Below are 19,194 nucleotides of genomic sequence, written 5' to 3' on the forward strand. Positions count from 1 at the left end.
ACCAGGGTGATAAGAACTGTGGAGTCAGCTCTTCAATTTATACTACAAAGAAAGAAAACCAGGTAACACAAGCCCCAGGCTTCAGGGATGGAGGTTGGGGTGGTGGCTGTGGAGAAGATGAAGAACGTCAGGTGGCACCAGAAATTTTTCTTGCAGAAGAGGTATCTTTACTTACAGTCCTCCTCTTTACACATCCATCCATCTACTAATCTGTTCACTGCTAGATCTCCAAAAAGACCCTTTCCTTAAAAGTATCACATACCTTTGCTGTCCCTCAGCCACCTGCCAGCCATTAGACATGGCTTCTCTGTTACACAGCCCATGCCATGTGCTGCAGTCAGCAATGATGAGTTTCTCTCTGATCCAGCTGCTGTCTCTAGGAGTTAGTGAGAAGAGTCACTTTTCTCTGCTTAATCTTTGGGATGATACATCAGCTTGGGCTGAAGCCATTTTAACAAAGAGATGAACTTCTAACCTTCCTCCATAGTAACACAGTGCTGCTTCTTGGATCTTTTGTCTCTGCTTCACTGAATGACAAGGCAGAGATTAAACCAACCTTTTTTTTTTTCTCTTTCATTTTGTTTAAATCTGCTTTTGCTTTTTGCTTGTGTCTCCAATCTCTCTTTGCATTCCTTGCCTGGTTATTGATCACAACCTTGGGTGTTTTGTTTTTTTTTTTTTTTCATTCTTTACTTAGATGTATTGATAAGGCATACCCTGCCCGTTCCTTCAGTTTCTTATCTGTTATTCCATCTTTGGATACAAGTTTGTTAAAAACCAGAATGCCAATAACCATGTTCACCTGTCAAAAGAGAAACAACACACAGTTTTGTTCTCAAAGGTCAAACTTGGTAGCACAGAAGGAAAAACCCCAACATTTGGCAAACTAAGTCCTTCCCATTTCTCCCAAAGCCAGGTAGCACAGTCACACTTCTGCAGGCTACAACCCCTTCTGTCCCCTCTCCACCCTGTCCCACCTCCCCTGGCCATGCATCAGTGAGTTCAGGAGAGCAGAATGCAGCTGGCAGAAGATCAGAGAGGTCTCCATGAACAACTCTGTAAAGTGGTCAGATTGCTGCAGTGCTGTTTGAAGCCCGATGCATGCCTGAGGTCTAGCAAGGCAAACTCCAGGCACAAGAACTATTTTTCAGGGTAATACAAATAGAAAGTGGCCAATACAGGGGGAGCAGTGGGTTGACACTGGCTACTTTTAAAAGTGCTTTCTGGAGTCTTTGCTACCAAAGCAGCAGCATTAAGAGGATGGGGTGGCGCAGCACAGACAGCTTCTCATAGTTCTTGCTCGATGAACCAGCACCGCTGCTCTCAAAATAAGAGGTAGAGGGGCACTGGAGCAAGTAGAAACATCAGCTGCTACGGTGGAATGTCTTGGGAGATACTGCAGATGGCACAGCACATAGATTAGCCTTCTAGTAATTTCCAAAAATATCAGTGGGCAGGACAACTGCATGCAGTCCTTCAGTCTGCTTTGCTAGGGTGAGAGCATCGATGTCTGTATCGATCAGGTATAAATATTCACAGTGAAATACAGGCTGTAGAGAGCTGAGGTCTTGCAAAGTGATCCTAAACTCTTCACTGTGCCTTTCTGACTGCATTCACTGCTGCCAGCTGCATCTGGTTTACAAACCTCATCCATACCTCAGCAACCTCTGAATGTAAACACATTAGTGACACACGAACACCACCCTCTTCATGGAGGCACAGCACTGATGGTGGAAAAAAGTGACACTCTCCTGGTTTTGCTGTCAGTGAAACATCTGGTGTTGGTAGAACGATGTGCTAGATGCTGTTTTGCATGTGGGGCTTGCAAGGAAATGGTTAAGGCCAAATTTAGAGATGTGCAACATTACACGTTAGCTGAGAGCCTTGGTGAACTTAACAGAACCTTGAGAGGTGGTCCTAAGGGCCACCTAGTACAACACCTAGCCCAAAGGAAGGCAGGAGTCTGCTCACACCAAGCCTCCATCTAATTGCCCAAATCATCCTCAAGAATGAGCAATCTTTCCAAATTTGGATTACTGGTTTCAGCAGGACACGACCCAGCTCACTGATGTGGAGTCCACAGCTGGGAATAAATGGAAGACCTCACAAATAGCAGTTATTTTCTTTTGTATCAGCTGCTGGGTCAGTGGACTACTTTCCACAGCTGCGAGTCCATTTCTAGAGCTCACCATGGTATTGTTTGAGAGAAAAAACACTGGCAAGCCAGACGCAGTAGCTCAGCCAAGGATCAGCAGGAAATCAAACCCTAGTTATGTGCTTGGAGAGAGAGAGTACTTTCAATTCACTGATCCTTCTTCACTGTGCTAGAGGCTGGTGAGTACAAGAGAGACTTTTCTTTAAGGTGCAGCAAGGCAGTAGGAAAGATAGGGTTGAAGTGTGGCAGGCTGGATCACTCCTGGGGCTGGCCACAACACAGTGTGTATCCTCATTCATATATAGCAGGGGAGATGACAAAGTGCAGCTCTGCAGTTGCAGCTCTGCAACTGTTTTGATAAATAAAAGTTATTTTATCCAGTACATTGATCATCATGATCAACATCCTGCTCTGATCCTGGCTCCGTTTCTTTACAAAGTGAGGGATATAACATGGACATGCTTCTAAACACAGCCATTCTTAATAACATGCAGTATAGATTTACTTCCTTATCTCTGGGATGCTATCCAGAAGCAAAGACACAAATCTGAGATTCAGCCCTTGAAATAACCAGTACCTGATGACTGATGACTCTCTGTCCTGACCTGTCCTGTCTTCACCACTCCATGAGCCTCTCCCTGTGGTAACCTGTTGCCTTCAACCTGCACACAATTATCACCAGGCTGCTTCATGGGAGCTAGGTGAGTAAAACTGTTTGCAACAGCTCTGCATTTCAGGTTGCTAGGATTTTTAAGACTAAAGGTCAAATCTTTGCAGTCATTCAGTGTTAGTGGACTGACTGCAAGTTGCAAATATTGCTGAAGCTGCAGGCCAACCATCTTAAGAATATTATTTTGAATAAAGATATTCTCCAAGACAAAGGCCTTTTTCCAGTGTGGAGAATAATAAGGGAGGGTGTGGAAGAAAATGGTTACTACAGGTAATAGAAAAAATCATGTTGATAGGAGAACTGCAGTACAGAGATGTTTGGAAGGAGTGAGCACAAGTCTAGCCTGGCCAGGGCTAAGGCAGAGGTAACAAGGCCAGCTGTAGCCAAGTCAGCGGTGTGCCAAGTCACTTGGGCATCTATATATCATACTCATCGGAGTTTTGGGTGAGAAAGAGCGCAGGCACAGAGTCAAGTCCCACCTTCATCTGTGCACCCCTGCAAAACAGCAGCTGTATTGTCTCTGGAGCAAACCTGTCCTGAGAGCAGCATATCTGCATATCCCCTGTACAGCCCTGCAAGAGCCTGACTGTCCTTATGGTGAGCCAGGTGGACTGTCCCTCCATTGCTGACGTGGTCAACCTGAAATCAGGACAAAGTACATGGAGAACAGACAGCTGTCCAGTCTTGTGGACAGTGCACTGTCAAGAACTGTGTTCAACTTCTGGCTCTGCTAAAAGCCACAGTGTGAATTTGGGCAACTTCTTGAGCTTATCTATTTCCCAGGTTCCCATTTATAAAAAGGCTTTCAATGCTTCTTCTCCTTCTCCTTCCCCAAGCTCCTCAGTATTAAGGAATATTGAGTAATACCAACTTGGGCAGCATTCACTTCTCACTTTAGCCAGCAATGAGTCAGGTAGTCTAAACTAGGTGTGCAGGCTCACTCTCTAGGTACTGAATAGAGACAGACACCCCCAGAGATGATTCACCGCTTCCTAAGATCAGCTGTATGAACCACCATTTGCAGGTGTTGACCTCTCTGTAGGGACATCTCCATTTCCAGCTTCCACGGTAAGTGAAAACTGAGATGCCAAATGGAAGCAGGATCATGTGTTCTTCTCACACTTTAAAAATGCTAAGGAAAGCTGAAGGATTACTTCCCTTGTTGTTGGCACAACAAAAGCAAGAAGGCTTGAGGCAGCAGATTGACTCCCCCTTCTCCGGGCACTACCAAAGCTCCCTCCCTCCTTATCACTGGTGTCTATTGAGCATTCAAGCCACTGAGCCAGAGCTATCGGCTGTTAACATTGTTGGGGCAAAGAGCTAGTTCATCTGAAAGCACTAAGCTACTTAATGCTCCTGTCAATTTTCCTGGCTATAAAGATCACCCTGACCCCCATCAGCTACATTACTGAGGAAAATCCAACTATCATGTGCCTACAGAGGTCTAATGACTGGCTGGCATGGATATCTGCTTTTCCCCGCTCTTTGCTGACTGCTGTCTGAAGGCTCAACTATATGTTGCAGCCATACGCTAAAGAAAGACCCTAACTGATAGAAGCTTTGCTTTATTATAGAGGAGGGGCAACTGCTGGCTTGTCTCTTTGTCATCGTGATAAAATGATGGCACCAAGGTGGTTTGATGTGCAATGACAGCAGTGAGAATAGAGGCAGCAAGAGCTTTTGTGTCGTTATTTTCCTGTAAGCCTGCTCCTGTTGTGGGGCAGTTAACCCCCCAGGCACTGCACCAAACAAAAGCCTGATCCAAAAAAGAAATTGCGAGTGTCAACAACCCCATTCCTGTGGGACTCTCCAGGGCACTTGAGCCTTAGAGGACATATAGCTCCTCCACTGGATAAAACACTGGGCTGGAGAGAAACTGCAGACTGTCACTTACATGTGGGAGCTCAAATGTGGCATTAAACCCATCTGAAATTGCTGCAGGAGGGATTTCCTAGAGGACCTGCAGTTCTCAAATTCTTTGAACCCTGACAGTCAAGATTTCTCATGGCCAGTGAGGCTTCAACAGCAGGGAAGCTTGATGAAAGGTATGTCATCTCTTGAGTGACACCTTCAACTCAAGTAATAACTGGCCAAGACTGGCTTTGGTGCTGTGTTAGAGTCAAGGGTGAGGGGACAGTGAAAAGACTCCCACCATGCATAAGCTGGTGGGACAGAGTTTAGGAATGTTCACTTTAACCATGCCATCTCTTTGAACTAGAAGCAGACATGACATTTTTAGGGTCACAAAGGACCCCCTGGGCACTGATTTGAAGATCTCCATTTCACCTGCAAACAAGAAAGCTGCTCACATGCACTGGCTATCTGGGATAGACCAGGAATAAATGCTGGCTGTGAGGGCACAGCCTGGTCTGAAAGCATCCAGTAACAGCAGTTTCTGAAGGAGTTAAATGTCAGAGTTTTCCACCATCATCCTGCACTTCCATCCAGATAGGGCAAAACCAAGGTAGAGCATTAATCAGATGTCTAGGGGACTCCAGAGAGGACAGAGGTGGAAGGCTGAGAGCTGAGGCATATTATATTTCAGAATCAAATCCATTCAGGTTGCTGGCTTCTAACACTTTGCTCTTTATTCCTGAAGGAGAAAGCTATTCAAAACATGAGTGGAAATAAAGAGGGGCATTCTTGGGTTGAAAGAACAAGGAAAGTGCTATGAGATAAAGAGAAAAAAAAAAGCTTTCAGCCAAGCTTAAATACCAAAACAACAGCAGCTGCCGGTCCCACGAAGGCATAGAGAAGACCTCCTTCTAACGACAGCCAGCAGCTGGAAAATGAAGAGAGAAAAGAAAGTTAGCCAGTGGCTAGCATCACCAACAGGCACATGTTTGCTTCTTCTCTTTGCTTGCAGACTTCATCCTGGGAGGTGATACCCCATGGCAAAAAAGTCTCAGACTTTACAGCAAGCAAGTTTTGCTTCCCATTTCTCCCGAACTTGCATAAAAGCTCATTTGCCTGGGGGTCTGCCTGCAGAATGGCATTTGATCGACAGAAGAATGCATGCAAAATTAATGATAGTGCTCTGTTTCAGACCAGGTCCTGGAAGCAGTTGCATCAGTTTGCTGGCAAGATGATGCTCTTGTCTTACTCACTCAGGCAAAAGAGCAGAAACAGTGGAAATTGTCCCTTGCTCATTTGCTAACCACTATGCCTACTGGGGGCTCAGGTCCAGAAGCGCAGTACATTTCTCCTGGATCCTCCCTTTGAGCTTGCTGCCATGGGGAAATTTTACAACACAGCATCAAGGTGGGAATTCACAGCACTCCTTAAGTGGATGCTTTTAAGGAATGAGCTGAATGTGAGGTGTGTAGTGCCTCTTCTGGAAACCAGCTTGTTCCTTCTCCCTCACACCATGTAACCTGAAAAGGACATCTCCTTTCTTCACTGACCACATGTGGAATTCAGGCTCCTAAACTGCCTAGTGCCTACACAAACTGAGGGGGCTCTTCTGACTAAGTGCTGATGTCTGCCCTGTTGGTGTCTACCACAGAGCCAGTCACTCTTGATGACATTTCTAGTCAGCAGAGATCCAATCAAAAGAGGCCAGGTTGAGGCATCTACATTCAATCAGATGAATCACATTTTGAACTCCATTGACTGCCTTGACCAGATCTTCACCATCCAAGTAAGCAGTGCATTTAACCCAGATGGAGACATCCCTGGGGAGATGAATCCTATCTCTCATGTAAACAGTACAAATATACTCCAGATGTCCCCACAGAGCTCCTACTGCATCGTACATTCATGTGCAGATCTCATTGCACACTGACATCCCCAAACTGACAAACTTGGTGTAAAAAAAACAAGTAACGAGAGGCAGGGGAAATCTCACCCCACTCCCATCCTCAGAGCTGAGCACCACAGGGTGTCTGGGTAGCCAACAGGGATTTTCAGATTTGACCATAAAGTCAGGAAGGAAACACTTTTTCACTGTGAGAGTGACCGAGCACTGGCAAAGGATGAGCAGAAGGGTTGTGGAGTCTCCATTCTTGGAGACATTCAAAAGCAGTCTGGGCATGATCCTGGGCAGCCAACTCTAGGTGACCCTGCTTGAGCAGCGGGTTGGTTGGACCAGACAGCCTTCAGAGACCCCTTCCCACCTCAACCAGTTTGTGACTCTGCGACAGTCATGAACAGCTACAGCAGCACTGGAGCTGAAATTTCCATTTTGTGGGGAATACAGCAACTCAGAGCATGGACACATAAACTAGGTACTTCAGGGCAAGAGAGGATGCAAATTTAAACTGTGTCAGCAACCCCACGGAAAGTTTGAATGCTTTGACATCACAGTACCCTGGAGAAAATGTGCGATGAACTAATCCTGTTTCAGCAGTAAACTACCGTGCATTTACCACAGGAGAAGAGCAGGCAACCACAATGGAGCAAGACTTTCTCAAAGCTCTTAACCCAGCTAACCCTGCACTAATTCAGTTACGTGCCTGTAGTCTCAGCGATATGGTTTCATTCTGCATCAGAAGCAAACTGATGCTGCCTTTCAGAGTCTCTCAGGAAACAAAGCCTTCCTAGAAACATTTCAATTTTGTTGATCAGCCTCATATGTTTTTGTATCAATTCTGACTCGCAAAAAATGTTATTTTTTTTTGCCCCAAAACACAGAACATTTGGGAAAAGAAAAAAAAAAAAAGTATTTCAAATTGAAAATTGAAAGCAGGACATTCTGTTTTTCTCTGAGGCCTGCATCTTGTTTATTTCTAAATTAAACCTGTAATGTGTTAATTTAATCAATTCTGATTTCTTCCTGATAGCAAGTTGCTTTGTCACAAACTGTCTGAGCAGCTGTAATAATAAAACAAATAATCAGCTGGGGGGGGAGGGAATAAGAATGAAGCTTTGGAGGGCTGCAATAACTCGAGGTCTCCCTAAATGCAAGGAGAGGGCAGGGGGAACCAGGAAGGTTCCCAAATCCCCGTCCTTGCCCAGACCTTTTTCTCCAAAACTCCATCCTAATTTTGAGACCAGCTGAAGAAAGGAGCTGACAGTCCTGCACTCCAATTAGCAATGAGGACTTGGTGGAACAGGGGTTTTTGTTCATGTCAGGAGTCTGGCAGCCCCTCTTCCCCTCTGAGCATCAGGCTTTCTAAAGGCGAGTTCACACATCACCAAGCACTGGTCCTTATCCCTTCTGACTGCCTGACCTCCCTGTCACTGCGCTTAATTGAAGCATTTCCAAGGCTGTCAGAGGTGGTGGCTGACAGCAAGGGAAGGAAAAGTGATATCCAAGAAGGGGAACCAACAGCAAACTCCAGCAACATAGTAGTCTACTGGAGATGCTTTTAGGCTTGTGCCTACAAGATACAGAAATATTTGCATTTCGCTAAGAAGTTCCCCAGTACTTGCAAAGGCATCTCTTCACAGATCTCTTTTAAATAAAATTACCACTAGAAGGGAGTAAGGGAATGGTTTAACAATGCTCAGCAGCTCCAGACTACTATTTCTAAGCAGTGCTTCCCCGATTGACAGCAGCTCTTGTGTTCAACAAAAGACCTCTTTGCAAAACATCTGATCCTTTTGTGAATCTGCCACAGCAAAGATGTGAGATGGATGGCTTTTGTCTTGGTCCTGTGAAGAGTTGACTTCCACTGAGACCTTCTTGACTACACCGTACAGCTCTGCCAGCAACAGGTTTCACCTCGATTGTGTGCAAAATTAAGCAGCCCCAATGGAACAATCAACATATTTATATAACTTAGACTAGAGCTGGGAATCAGGGCTGTCCCACCAGTGTTAATTTAGAGATTAATATAGAAGCTGCTGAGATGCCTGTGGGTGACAGAAGCCCTGATGCAATGACACACCAGGACCCCTGGAAATTTGCTGTGTCTTGGCACTGCTCTCGGAAAACTTTTTGTGGGCTCTCTTGAGGGGAAGGATATGAGTTCCCAGCTACCAGTAGCACAACCTCAATTACTCAGTTCAATCTTTAGGAGGCAGTTTGTCAAGCTTTAGAGGTCCAGAGTCAGACTCTGGCGTACTGGCTAAAAGGAAAGTTATTGTTCAGGCATTCAGCCTAATACAAGGAGGTGAGCAGTGGCGAGTCCTCTACACCTTCATTATCTCTAAGACTTTCTTTGAGACTGGAAGTACAGCCTGTACCCTACCCCAGCAGCTCTCCAAGCAACTGCAAAATCTCCTTTCAAATGCTGTTCAGACAAGAAAAAGGAAAAATCCCCTCATGTCCTCCCCTCATTGTAGACAGAGAGTTCATAGCACTCCAGAAGAAGTGTCCTGAACAATAAAGGCCTCTGAGTGAATGGTGGCTGGGGAATCCCCACTCAGAAAACAACAGAGGCACAGTCCAAATCCTGCAGTACATATTCAATTTTTGATTTGAACCTCTCTCTCCCTTCTCATCTTACCACTCAGTGGCCCAGTCTGGCCAGCTAAAGGGTAAATATTATCTACAGCCTTCCCACACTTAGCACTCTCTCTGATCTTTCTGCATTACAACTTGAAGACATGGCCAACTCTTCGACTGCTACCACGTCTTGATGGGATAGACCTCTATACTGCTATGTTTTTATTGTTACAGAATAGCTTCATCCCATGTACAAAAAAAAAGACAGGACAAAGCTGGGTGAAATCTTGCTTAGGGCCCAGGTAGACCACCCTGTTGGAGGTTCCTCCCTTAACTTGCTCCACTACAGTTGGCTGCCTAGGCATACCCTGCAGATGAACAGTTTCAGTCATAGTGACACAGAGACACGTTATGCATTTCAAACACTGTCCCTTCCACCAGCTTTGCCCTGGGAGTCTGTAACACCAAGATTAGAGCTGCAATGCCTTCAACAGTTGCAGCTGTCCCCAAAATGCTCTCTTGATCATGTCCCATAAATGGATATCAAGTTTTTTTTTTTTTACCACTGTGAGTGGGATGAGAAAGAAAAACCTCATGTTGAGTGTCAAATCCTGTGCTCAGCTAAATATCAGAGCCTTGCTTTGTCTTAATGCCCATCTCCACAAGAAAACCAATGGGTGCTAATGCACTGCTCTTAGGATCCAGAAATTGCAGGGTTGGAAGAAGCTTTGAAAGACACTGTGAAGTCCCTTGTGGTTTATCGGGTCAGCTCTTGTCCCCTGCTTCACAGGGAGGGATGTGTTGTAGCTAATGTCTTTTCTTCCTTCTGCAAGATGGAAACATCGTGCCTTGAAAGTCTGCCACTGCCCATTTGAAATGCCCTGGCCATGCCCTATAATAACTAGAGACAAAGCTAAAATAGCTCCTGAGCTGTAGCTCCAAGCTTTGTAACTACCTCACACATTTCTGTGATGGCCAGAAACCAATAAACATCCTGGGACAAGCTTCTATCCAAGTCTGTATTCTGTTTATATGCCTTTAGCATTAGACAGCGTTAAATCTAGACCTGAACAACCTCAAGTTTTGGAGGTCAGCCCTGAAATTGCTGCTGTGTAATGTTGACTTTGCTCTAGAGGAGAAGTAAAACCAAGGACCTCCCCACACATAAATGTAAGAGAGCTTTTATGCCTTTTGAGCAAAAAACCAGGGATAAGCGTGAATGCACTGCAGTCTGTTGGGGCACAGTGTTGGTCCACATGAATATTTGTTTCATGTTTTAAAATGCACTAATGTGCAAATGTAACTCTCATTACAGGGATGCTCAGCACCATTTTACGCTTGGCATCATGGCTCATGAACCCACCACACCATCCACCTGGCGCAGCAGCGTGCACCCATTTGCCCCTTGCTGCATGGAGGCAGGGCGGGGAGTGCTTAACCAGCGCCCATGGGGACATCCACGCTGCTTGGGGCGGAGATGCTGGCTTGAGTGCGTGACTGCAAGATAACTCTGTTTAGCTCTGGCTCTCAGTAAAGCCAACAACAAGAATTACAAGATGGCAGCATTAGGAATGTCCGATGGGCTCTCCGTGGTTGAGAGGAACTGTTGCTCCTCTCATAACTTTGTTGGGACTCACCAGCTTTACCACACACTGGACTGCAGCATGGAAGGGGATGAAAAGAGGACCAAACTGGTCTTGCTGGAGTGTGAAGGTCCCCTACCATTTTGGTGACAAGCACCCTGACAGCAGAGCTAAGAACTCTTGGGCTGAAGCTCCTGCTGGGAGCACAGGATCCCCCGCCATCTCCCAGGCAGGCAGACAGCCAGCCTGCCAGGCAGGGAGGCAGGCAGCATCCAGCCCTTGAATGCAAGGAGTGAGAGAGTCTTTAGGGCTGAAAGGAGTCAGAGGATTAGCAGCAAAAGGAGAGCTGATGTGTTTAAGCATCCCCTGGGAATGATGGAAAGTCAGTGCAGCCTGTTGGCCACGTCTATGGTGTGCCAATCTGAGAGCAAAGCAGGAGTCCAGCAGGTTTTGTCACGCATTGACACCCTTTTGGCTGCAGCCTGGGAGGGCTTTTCTCTGGGGTGGGGAGATGTTGGCACCCAGTGATCCAGGGCAGTGAAATAGGGTGTGCTTTCCTGCACGTTCCTCCCTTCCCTGCCCAGGCTCTTTTGTGTGGTCAACACTGACCACAAAACTCTGCAGTGGCCCTTAAGCATTAATGGGGAAGTAGCTACTGAGCTTTTTGCACCAATTCCCACCGGTCTATAAACAGGAAAGGAAGCAGAAATATTTAGGATCTCCCTCCCATTCCCCTGATCCTTGCTCATTATGAATTGTTCTCATGGACTTGCATGGAGTAAAACGCCAGAAACAGCAGACCCACAGAAAAGCTAAAGCACATTTAGGATCTCAACAGCACTTCTGAAAGCCAGGCTGTGTGTTGTCCTCTTCTGAGTCATACAACAAGCACTGGATCCTTCTCCACCAGGACACACTGAAGCCAAGTCACCTGAGCTGGGGCAGGCAAGTCAGGACAGGTACAGCCAATGCATCCTGATGCCAGCACAGGCTTCAGAAATTGTATCTATGGATTTGCATTTGACAAACCCACACTCCTGAGCCCATTTATTGTACAGTAATTTAGACTGCAGTAATTTAGACTTCAAAACAAATGGAGAATGCTGCTGTGCTGTTTTAATACTCTCCTGCAATCAAAATGCAAACCCTGGACCATTGGGTTGTGGGTGTGAAGAATATGGTAGGAATTGAGAAAGAGCAGGGATTCCACATGACATTTTCTCAGTGGATCTATCAAACCCTCATCTGTTGTTGGCCACATCTCCAGCTTTTGTCTTAAACATTGTTCATACTGGATGCAAACCACTGGGCAGGAAGGCTCTGGATAATGATGGGTTGCAGTAGGGAAAGGCCTGATATATCGCTACATAAAATATTATCCTTTGGCTGCCACTATGCATAAAATTTCTAAGATATCTTTTTCACAGTACAGTGAAAAAATACTTTCTTTTTCCTTTTTTTTTTTTTTTTAAGTTCTAGTAATGCTCAGCTCTGAGTGATTCCAGCCTTGCCTTAATGTATTTTTTACCTCTGCACAGTCTTATTCTGTTATTTCTACCCTGCCTTCCTTCCCCTGTTACATGTAAATAAAAGTTTCCTAAAGGCAAATCCTATAGAATTCAGAAAACAGGCAAATTCAGATTGCTTTCAAAACCTTGGTTTGAAAAACTCATGCTCCTTCTGGTGCCTAAAACTGAACTGAGCTATTTGGAAAACCTGAGACCAACCAAGCAAACCATTAAATAGATAAACACAAAAGCTATTTTTAATTTTTAAACATCCTAAACTTTAAATATTCCACATTTCCCCCTAAAAAAATAAATTTTAAAAAATCTCTAAGTAGGAGGTACTTAGATCAAAGTGTTGTCATATACGCAACAGTTAAATCTAACTAGTCCCTGTGAACTCATTTTTAAAGGAATACACAATCCACCTCAGCCAGCTGATGGCTTGAGGAGGCAGGATGGCTCCTTCCTCTCCCATCATCCCTGCTTCCCTCTGCCATGGGCAGTACACCAGAATTTAGCTCCTACCCTAGCTCCTGCGGGTCAGTGACTGGATTTTGACAAAAATGATGGAGGGTGAGACAGGAAGAAAAAGAAAAAAAGAGCTCCTTTACTCACTAGTTCACGGTGCCATACCCCTTGGCTTTAGTAAATCCCACAGAAATGGCAACCACCAAGGCAGGGAGCCCTATGGAAATGAAACAAGAGAAAATTGGTCATTTAAGCATATACGCAGCTCTTCTCCCACTCAACTGCATAATATACTCCATTCTTCTCAGTGTTATTCTAGCACCATCTGTCCCAGCCTGGGTCTTTGGCAGAGACTGAATTCAGGACCTTCAGAGCCAAAAGCATGAACCCTTGTTACCTCTGCTAATGAAGTAAATGCCATCAGCTGTAATCAATTCATATCCTGCTGTGGTCTCAGCAGTTGTGTGGGGACTGACAGTACATGCAGATGCATAAAATATATTCATTTTATTCTTAGGTACACAAGTTGGCCAGGAATACATAAGGGTGTCGCCACAAGCCAACTCAAAGAAGCTGGCAAGGAGATTAAGAGCTATGTTTGCTCTTAACATAATGTATGATGAACAAACCAGGTTCAAATCTCGCCCCAAATGAGACAGAAAAGGAAACAGAAACTGAGTTCTCCCTATCCCAAACAGGTCCCTGAAGTGCTGGGCCATGATCTATGATATAGCAGATCCCTCTGAACAACAATGGAAAAGAGCATTAGAACATCAGATCTTTCTGCAAACCAGGATACTTCTCTTGCCAGAGACCTGCTCCCTTTTTGTGTCCAAAGGAGAATAAACTAAGAGAAACCAGCTGCCCTCGAGAAGACACACTTCATTATGAGTGTTGCAAAGGATGAGCACGTTAGTCTGTGGCTGGGACGCCACAATGTACAAAGTACAATTTATCTTCAGGGCGTCATGAGCTAATGGTGCTAGCATGGGATGTCATTTCAGGTGCATAAGGGCGTGAAGCTACACCCTTGATCTTACTGATAGAAGCTCCCATAAAATTAGAGCGAGGAGTATGAAGAAAACCTGCTTGTTATTGTGCAACCTGCTGGTTATTGACCTAAAACTCATAAAAAGTCCTGAAATTGTTGGGTCCTTGAATGCTTAGGTGCAATCAGAACTAGCAAAAGACACAACATCTTGCTAATAGTGTTCTGATCCTTCTTATCCCTGCCACGATAAACTGCTCAAGGATCTACGGAGGAGATTGGGTACTTTTCTGGTTCACTAGCCCCAGCCCAGCTCTCCCCTTTCCCGAAAGAAATGCCTGGATATCAGCTAGTAACATCTGGTTCTTCAACTACAGAGGTCTCCATGTGGCTTTTTATAGCCCTCCTCTTCGTGACACGATGAATTAAGCTCTCTCAATGCTAAAGATGGGCAAATCCCATTAAGACTTAGCAGGATCAGTAGCCAGCTAGGATTAGTGCTTCTTGACAAGACCTTAATTCGTGTGCTGTAGAGGTCATGGCAGGTGGCTGCAGAAGATGTTATAGATCGAAGGCATGTGCAGACACAGCATCCAAACAATCACCCTGCTGGCAAGGTGGTCACTCAGCAATACAAATCATCGCAAGATTGATTAATAGTGAGGGTCTGCAGCCAGCTGGGCAGTATAAGGCTGAGGTTTCTCTTCCCATATGAGATTCCCCCATTTCTCTTCCCATATGAGATTCCCCCATTTCTCTTCCCATATGAGATTTCCAAGCACAGCTCACGTTGATCAGTCCAAAACCAACAGGCAGTGGGTTTAAAAGATGTCTCTTTTTTTTTTTTTATTTTTTATTTTCTTTTTTTTTCTTTTCTCTTTTTTTTCTTTTCTTTTTTTTTCTTAGTTGTCTGTTGCTCCCCTTGCTGAGCCTCCTTCACACTTCATCTGGATATATTCTGGGTGCTGTATTCACTACGATGCCACCAATATGGCATCCCATGGCAAGCACACCAAGAAACCACCTGTGAAAAGACTTTTTCAGGAGTGTAGCTTGATGCAAGAGGCCCTGTGAAAGTGGAGAGTTGGCTAAGACTCCACCAAAAATAGCACCTTGTTCTTTGTGAAGTGCTTCTCTTAGACGTGATAATTATGCAGAAATACAGACTCAGGCTGTGATCTTGTCAGCTTACAGGGACTGGCTCGTACCGAGCCTGGGTAGGAGCCCCAGCTTGTGCTGAAAATGGATCTGTACAAGCAGCATTTACTGAAGGTGGCAGCTATGCCACGGTAGCTAAGCCAAAGAGCATCGTAATGAGGGGTGCTGTACTCCTCCGCTTTGGGAGAGCTGTTAATGGTCTAATCACAACTAGATGTGATTAGATTGAAAAAAAAAAAAAATCAAAACATTTACTCTGTTTTTTTGATTGTTTGAAAGAAAGTTATTCCTAACTGGTCTGTTCCATATACTGTGTGTGGTTTGTATCAGCCTTCTAGGCAGTTGCTCGTGCTAGGTAGTCACTGGCAAGGTCTTGGGGACTTTCTGCAGAAAGTGAATTTTACATTCACAATTCCACATAAATGCATGAGAAACCTGTTTTGAAGAGTTTTGTACTGCCAGGCCAGAGGAGAATCAGGTCAGGTGTTCATCATGTCCCACTAGAAAAGGTTGTTTGCTAATAACTAGCAAGAGCCATAACTGTTACAAACAACTGAAGACCCAGTCAGAGTCTGAGCTGTGGCAGCATTAAAAATCCAATTGTGGAAACTATGACATGGTCGTAAAAAGAGTGACAAAATTCTTTCTTCTGTACTGGGGCTAAATATGATGACTGAATTGTTTCTAGGGAACAGTTTGTCTGTCTGTTCTAAATAATAATAAAAAAAAATTCTAATTGCTAAAAACTCTTTTCTGGAAAGGCAAAGTTTTGTACCCAAAAGGAGAACAAAAAAACAGGGAATAAACCTGACTGCTGATGAAAACCACTGTAGCTTCAATGAGCTACAGCTGACAGCAGCTGAGAACTTGGCAAAGACATCTAGAACAAGGGCTTAGAGAAATGCTAATATGCAAAGGGGGAAAAGGGGGAGAATCAGCCCATGACAAAGTGAATTGTGCTAATTATTTCAGATTATGCTCTTTAAAACGTATTTTCAGCCTCTTTCCTCTTAGAAGTACCATTAATCCCAGCTCTACAGCTGAAGTCTAGCAGGATGCTAAATATCAGAAATTCCCTTGCTGCCTTAATAGGCGAGAGTGTTCTTCATTTCTTGTCTTAACCTATTCCAAATGGTTATTATGCATCATTTATCAGCCAGTGCATCCTAGCTTAGAGATGACTACATTTTACTAGCAGTGCAAATTATGCTTCTACACATGTAGCGTGGGTTTTTTTTTTTTCATCTGTACAGACTACAAATGTGAATGTTGCTCATCCAAAATTCCCTTGGCTGATATGCCCATCTGTCCCAGCTTTTACAAATCAGAAAAATCCATTTTTATTACCTAGAAAAGCTATTAGTCTGTTGCATTGGATATCCCTGATGTTCCTCGAGTCACAGAATGCTCGTGTGGAAACATATGCATGAACACACACAGGCGCATGCAGCCTGTGCTTTGCATGTATGTGGCTATGCTCCTACTACACACAAACACTATATTTCAACACCACAATTTATTTCCTTTCGTAAGCAAAAGCTAGGAGTGAAAACTTAAAGGGATGCAGGTGCTGGAACGAGGACGGCTCTTGATGTGCCAGAATAAATCACATCAGGGAGCTTCGTAAGCATCAGAAATATCTTGCCTGGGGTGAAATGGTTGACTTCAGTAGTAAAACGAGACACTAATACAGCTCAGATGCACAACGCTTTCTCTCTCCCTTTCTCTTTTTTGCCTGCTCGCTTTTAAGCAACTTTTTGTTCAGTTGCTCCTTTCAAACGTGCGCTTGTTATTGCTTTGAAAGCCCAGGTTATGGGTTTGTGTTTGTTTTCTACTACAGAATGCATCATTTAAGGCTAATAAATTAAATATACAGAAGAGGCAGAGGGAGAAAAATTAGTTACAAGCATCTGCACCAGTCTCACAGTTTATTTGTCTATGAAAGGCCTTGCTGCCATGGAGATGGGATTTCAGAGCTTGCTTCACTCCAGGTTGCACATGGAAGGAGACAGCGAGAGAGAGAAAAGGAAAAAGCAAGGAAGACACCCAAACCCAGGAGAAACCACCCCCAGAATACCCTTTGAAAAATCAGCCCCTCTTGACTCATCTATTTTGTGTGGCCCCTGGGTGCACTGGGCAGCAGGCAGGACTTATGGCTCTTGCTCATGCTATTTTTAGCCATCTCTGTCCTTCTTGCCACCCCCAAAAGGGTTGTAAGCACCCTCTGCCAAGCCTTCTGCAGAGCATCAGTCCCTCTTGTAGCCCGGACCCTCTACACTCCGCATCCCGGTGTGGGGACAGTGCTTCCCCCCATCCTGGGGGAGCTGCTCCGCAGACCCAGGATCCTCACCCCATCCGAGACACAAGAAGCGCTTGCGGATGATGCGGTTCCGTAACCGGCCCGTCACGGCCATGTAGGATTGCCAAGCCTCGGTCAGCACCCAGCAGAAAGAGGAGAGGAAGAAGAAGTGCAAGAAAGCCGCCACCAGCGTGCATATCACCTGGAGAGAGGAGGAAAGGAGGACACGTGAGAGGAGCAGCAGGCGGAGACAGCAGCGCGTAGGAGAGCAGAAGGCACAGGGAGATGCTTCCAAACCAGGCTCTGGAAGGCAAGGTCATGGAGATCAGGACACAAAAAGACATTTTAGGAGGAGGCAGTCTCCCCCACAAGCTTTGACCTAGCAAAGGACCAAAGCATTTGCTTCAAATTTAAGTACTGCGTGGAAATCGTCTGCTCTTAAGCATGAGCTCTAGGATAAGCCCATGGTTAACACTTTTGCTGAAGTCTGAGCCCACGTCCCATCCTGATGCTTTCTTGGCTTCAGCAAGATATATTTATTTTCCAAATGATCAAAACCATTGCCACGATCCTTTCGGGGAGGACAGAGCAGTTAGTAAGCCATGCACTAATCTCAGCTCAAAAGGTTTGCAAAGCACCATGTCACTGGCAGCCCAGCCGCAGATATGAAATCAGAGGAAGGCAATTTAGACAGTGTCCCTGCCAGGGAAGGATTGCTGAGTGAAAGAGTTAAGCCATGAGAGCTGGGTGAAACCACGGCTGCCAGGGGCTGGTAAGGACTGCAAACATGAGAGGTGCAGAGTTGTCCAAGAGCATATAACTACTAGCAGACAGGAAAAAAAAAAAAAGAAAGGAAAAAAAAAAGAAACTACATTAGAAGGAATTTCATAATGGTGAGCTCTACTACTCAGTGGGGAAATCTCTCAAGGGAAATGCAGGAGCTTAAGCCATTTAAAATTAAACTGGGGAAAGTACTAGCAAATGCATTATGAAGAACAATCCTGTAGTGCTAGGGAGATGGACTGGAAAGCTGACAAGCTCGTCTTTGTTTTTAACTCAGCAAGGCCAAATCTTTCACTGGTGCAAATTGGTGCCGCTCTGTTTAACTCTGCCAGAGCTGTGCTTAATTTCCACCATCTGCGAGTCGGAAACTGTGAATCAATGTACTCAAGAAGAAAATGATGGAAAGAAACTCCAGTGGCTCCCAAGGAGAAGGGAGAGCAAATAGACTTTAAAAGTGACTCTGGATGAAAAAAAGGGCGTAAGGCATTCAGGGTAGGGGGAGGGGGAGGTTTATAATGAAGAATTTCTCTGCTTTGAGTTATATCAGGAAACATGGACTTCAGGTTTACGGTCAATGAATCTTCCTCTTTTTTCATCCACCAGCATCTTTTAACACAGACCTCTCATGCACAGAGTGTCTTTTATCATGATTTTATCGGATTGCTCTCGATTCATACACTGGCACAAACCGACGTTATCAGAGGTTGTGAATAAAAGTAAGACTGTGTGTTCTTTGAGACAGGAACTGTCTTTGTGTTCCATATTTGTATTTGACACCAAAACCCTTGGTATTCTGCTATAAATGGATTCTGGATGACAGCTCAGTACAAATAACACAGTTCAATATGATAATTTCAAGTAATTTTCACATTTTAAAAGAATCCCGAAAAGGTGGTGGCTATTCATCAGCTTACAGACCTACATAAAACAGTTACAAACACAGGATGCTTTCCTGAATGTATTTTAAGAGACTGTTATTTTAGAACGTTTTTGTTTTTTTTTTTGCTAACATGAGATACAACACGGTTCATTTTACCGATTTGATTTTTTTCTGCACCAACACAATTCTGCCCAGATTGCCAGCAGTTTGTAAAGGGGAGAGAAAAACTTTGCTTTCCAATTTTACACCAGAGAGATAAATTTTCTGGGTATTTTTTCTCAATCAGGTAGTTTTGATAGAAAGGGAAGGAAAAGAGAGGAGGGGAGCACAACAGAAATATGCATGTCTCAGCTGGGCCAGTATAAACCCAT

At 44.7% G+C, this 19,194-nt stretch overlaps 1 protein-coding gene across 3 annotated transcripts in view; it reads right to left on the reverse strand.

Moving 5' to 3' along the window:
• ADGRB1 (adhesion G protein-coupled receptor B1) overlaps positions 1-19,194 on the reverse strand; it is a 281,739-nt gene that overhangs the window by 39,051 nt on the left and 223,494 nt on the right. For all 3 annotated transcript variants that reach the window (XM_087739596.1, XM_087739512.1, XM_087739670.1), the window contains 4 exons: positions 17,212-17,362; positions 12,863-12,932; positions 5,541-5,607; positions 717-802 (listed from right to left, as the gene is read on the reverse strand). In XM_087739596.1, the coding sequence (XP_087595722.1) occupies positions 717-802; positions 5,541-5,607; positions 12,863-12,932; positions 17,212-17,362 (374 nt within the window). The remainder of the gene's footprint in view (positions 1-716; positions 803-5,540; positions 5,608-12,862; positions 12,933-17,211; positions 17,363-19,194) is intronic.

Source organism: Nipponia nippon, unplaced genomic scaffold (assembly GCF_047370975.1).
Source record: "Nipponia nippon isolate SJK-2023a ecotype South Korea unplaced genomic scaffold, ASM4737097v1 scaffold_1, whole genome shotgun sequence".
NCBI classification, from domain to species: Eukaryota; Metazoa; Chordata; class Aves; order Pelecaniformes; family Threskiornithidae; genus Nipponia; species Nipponia nippon.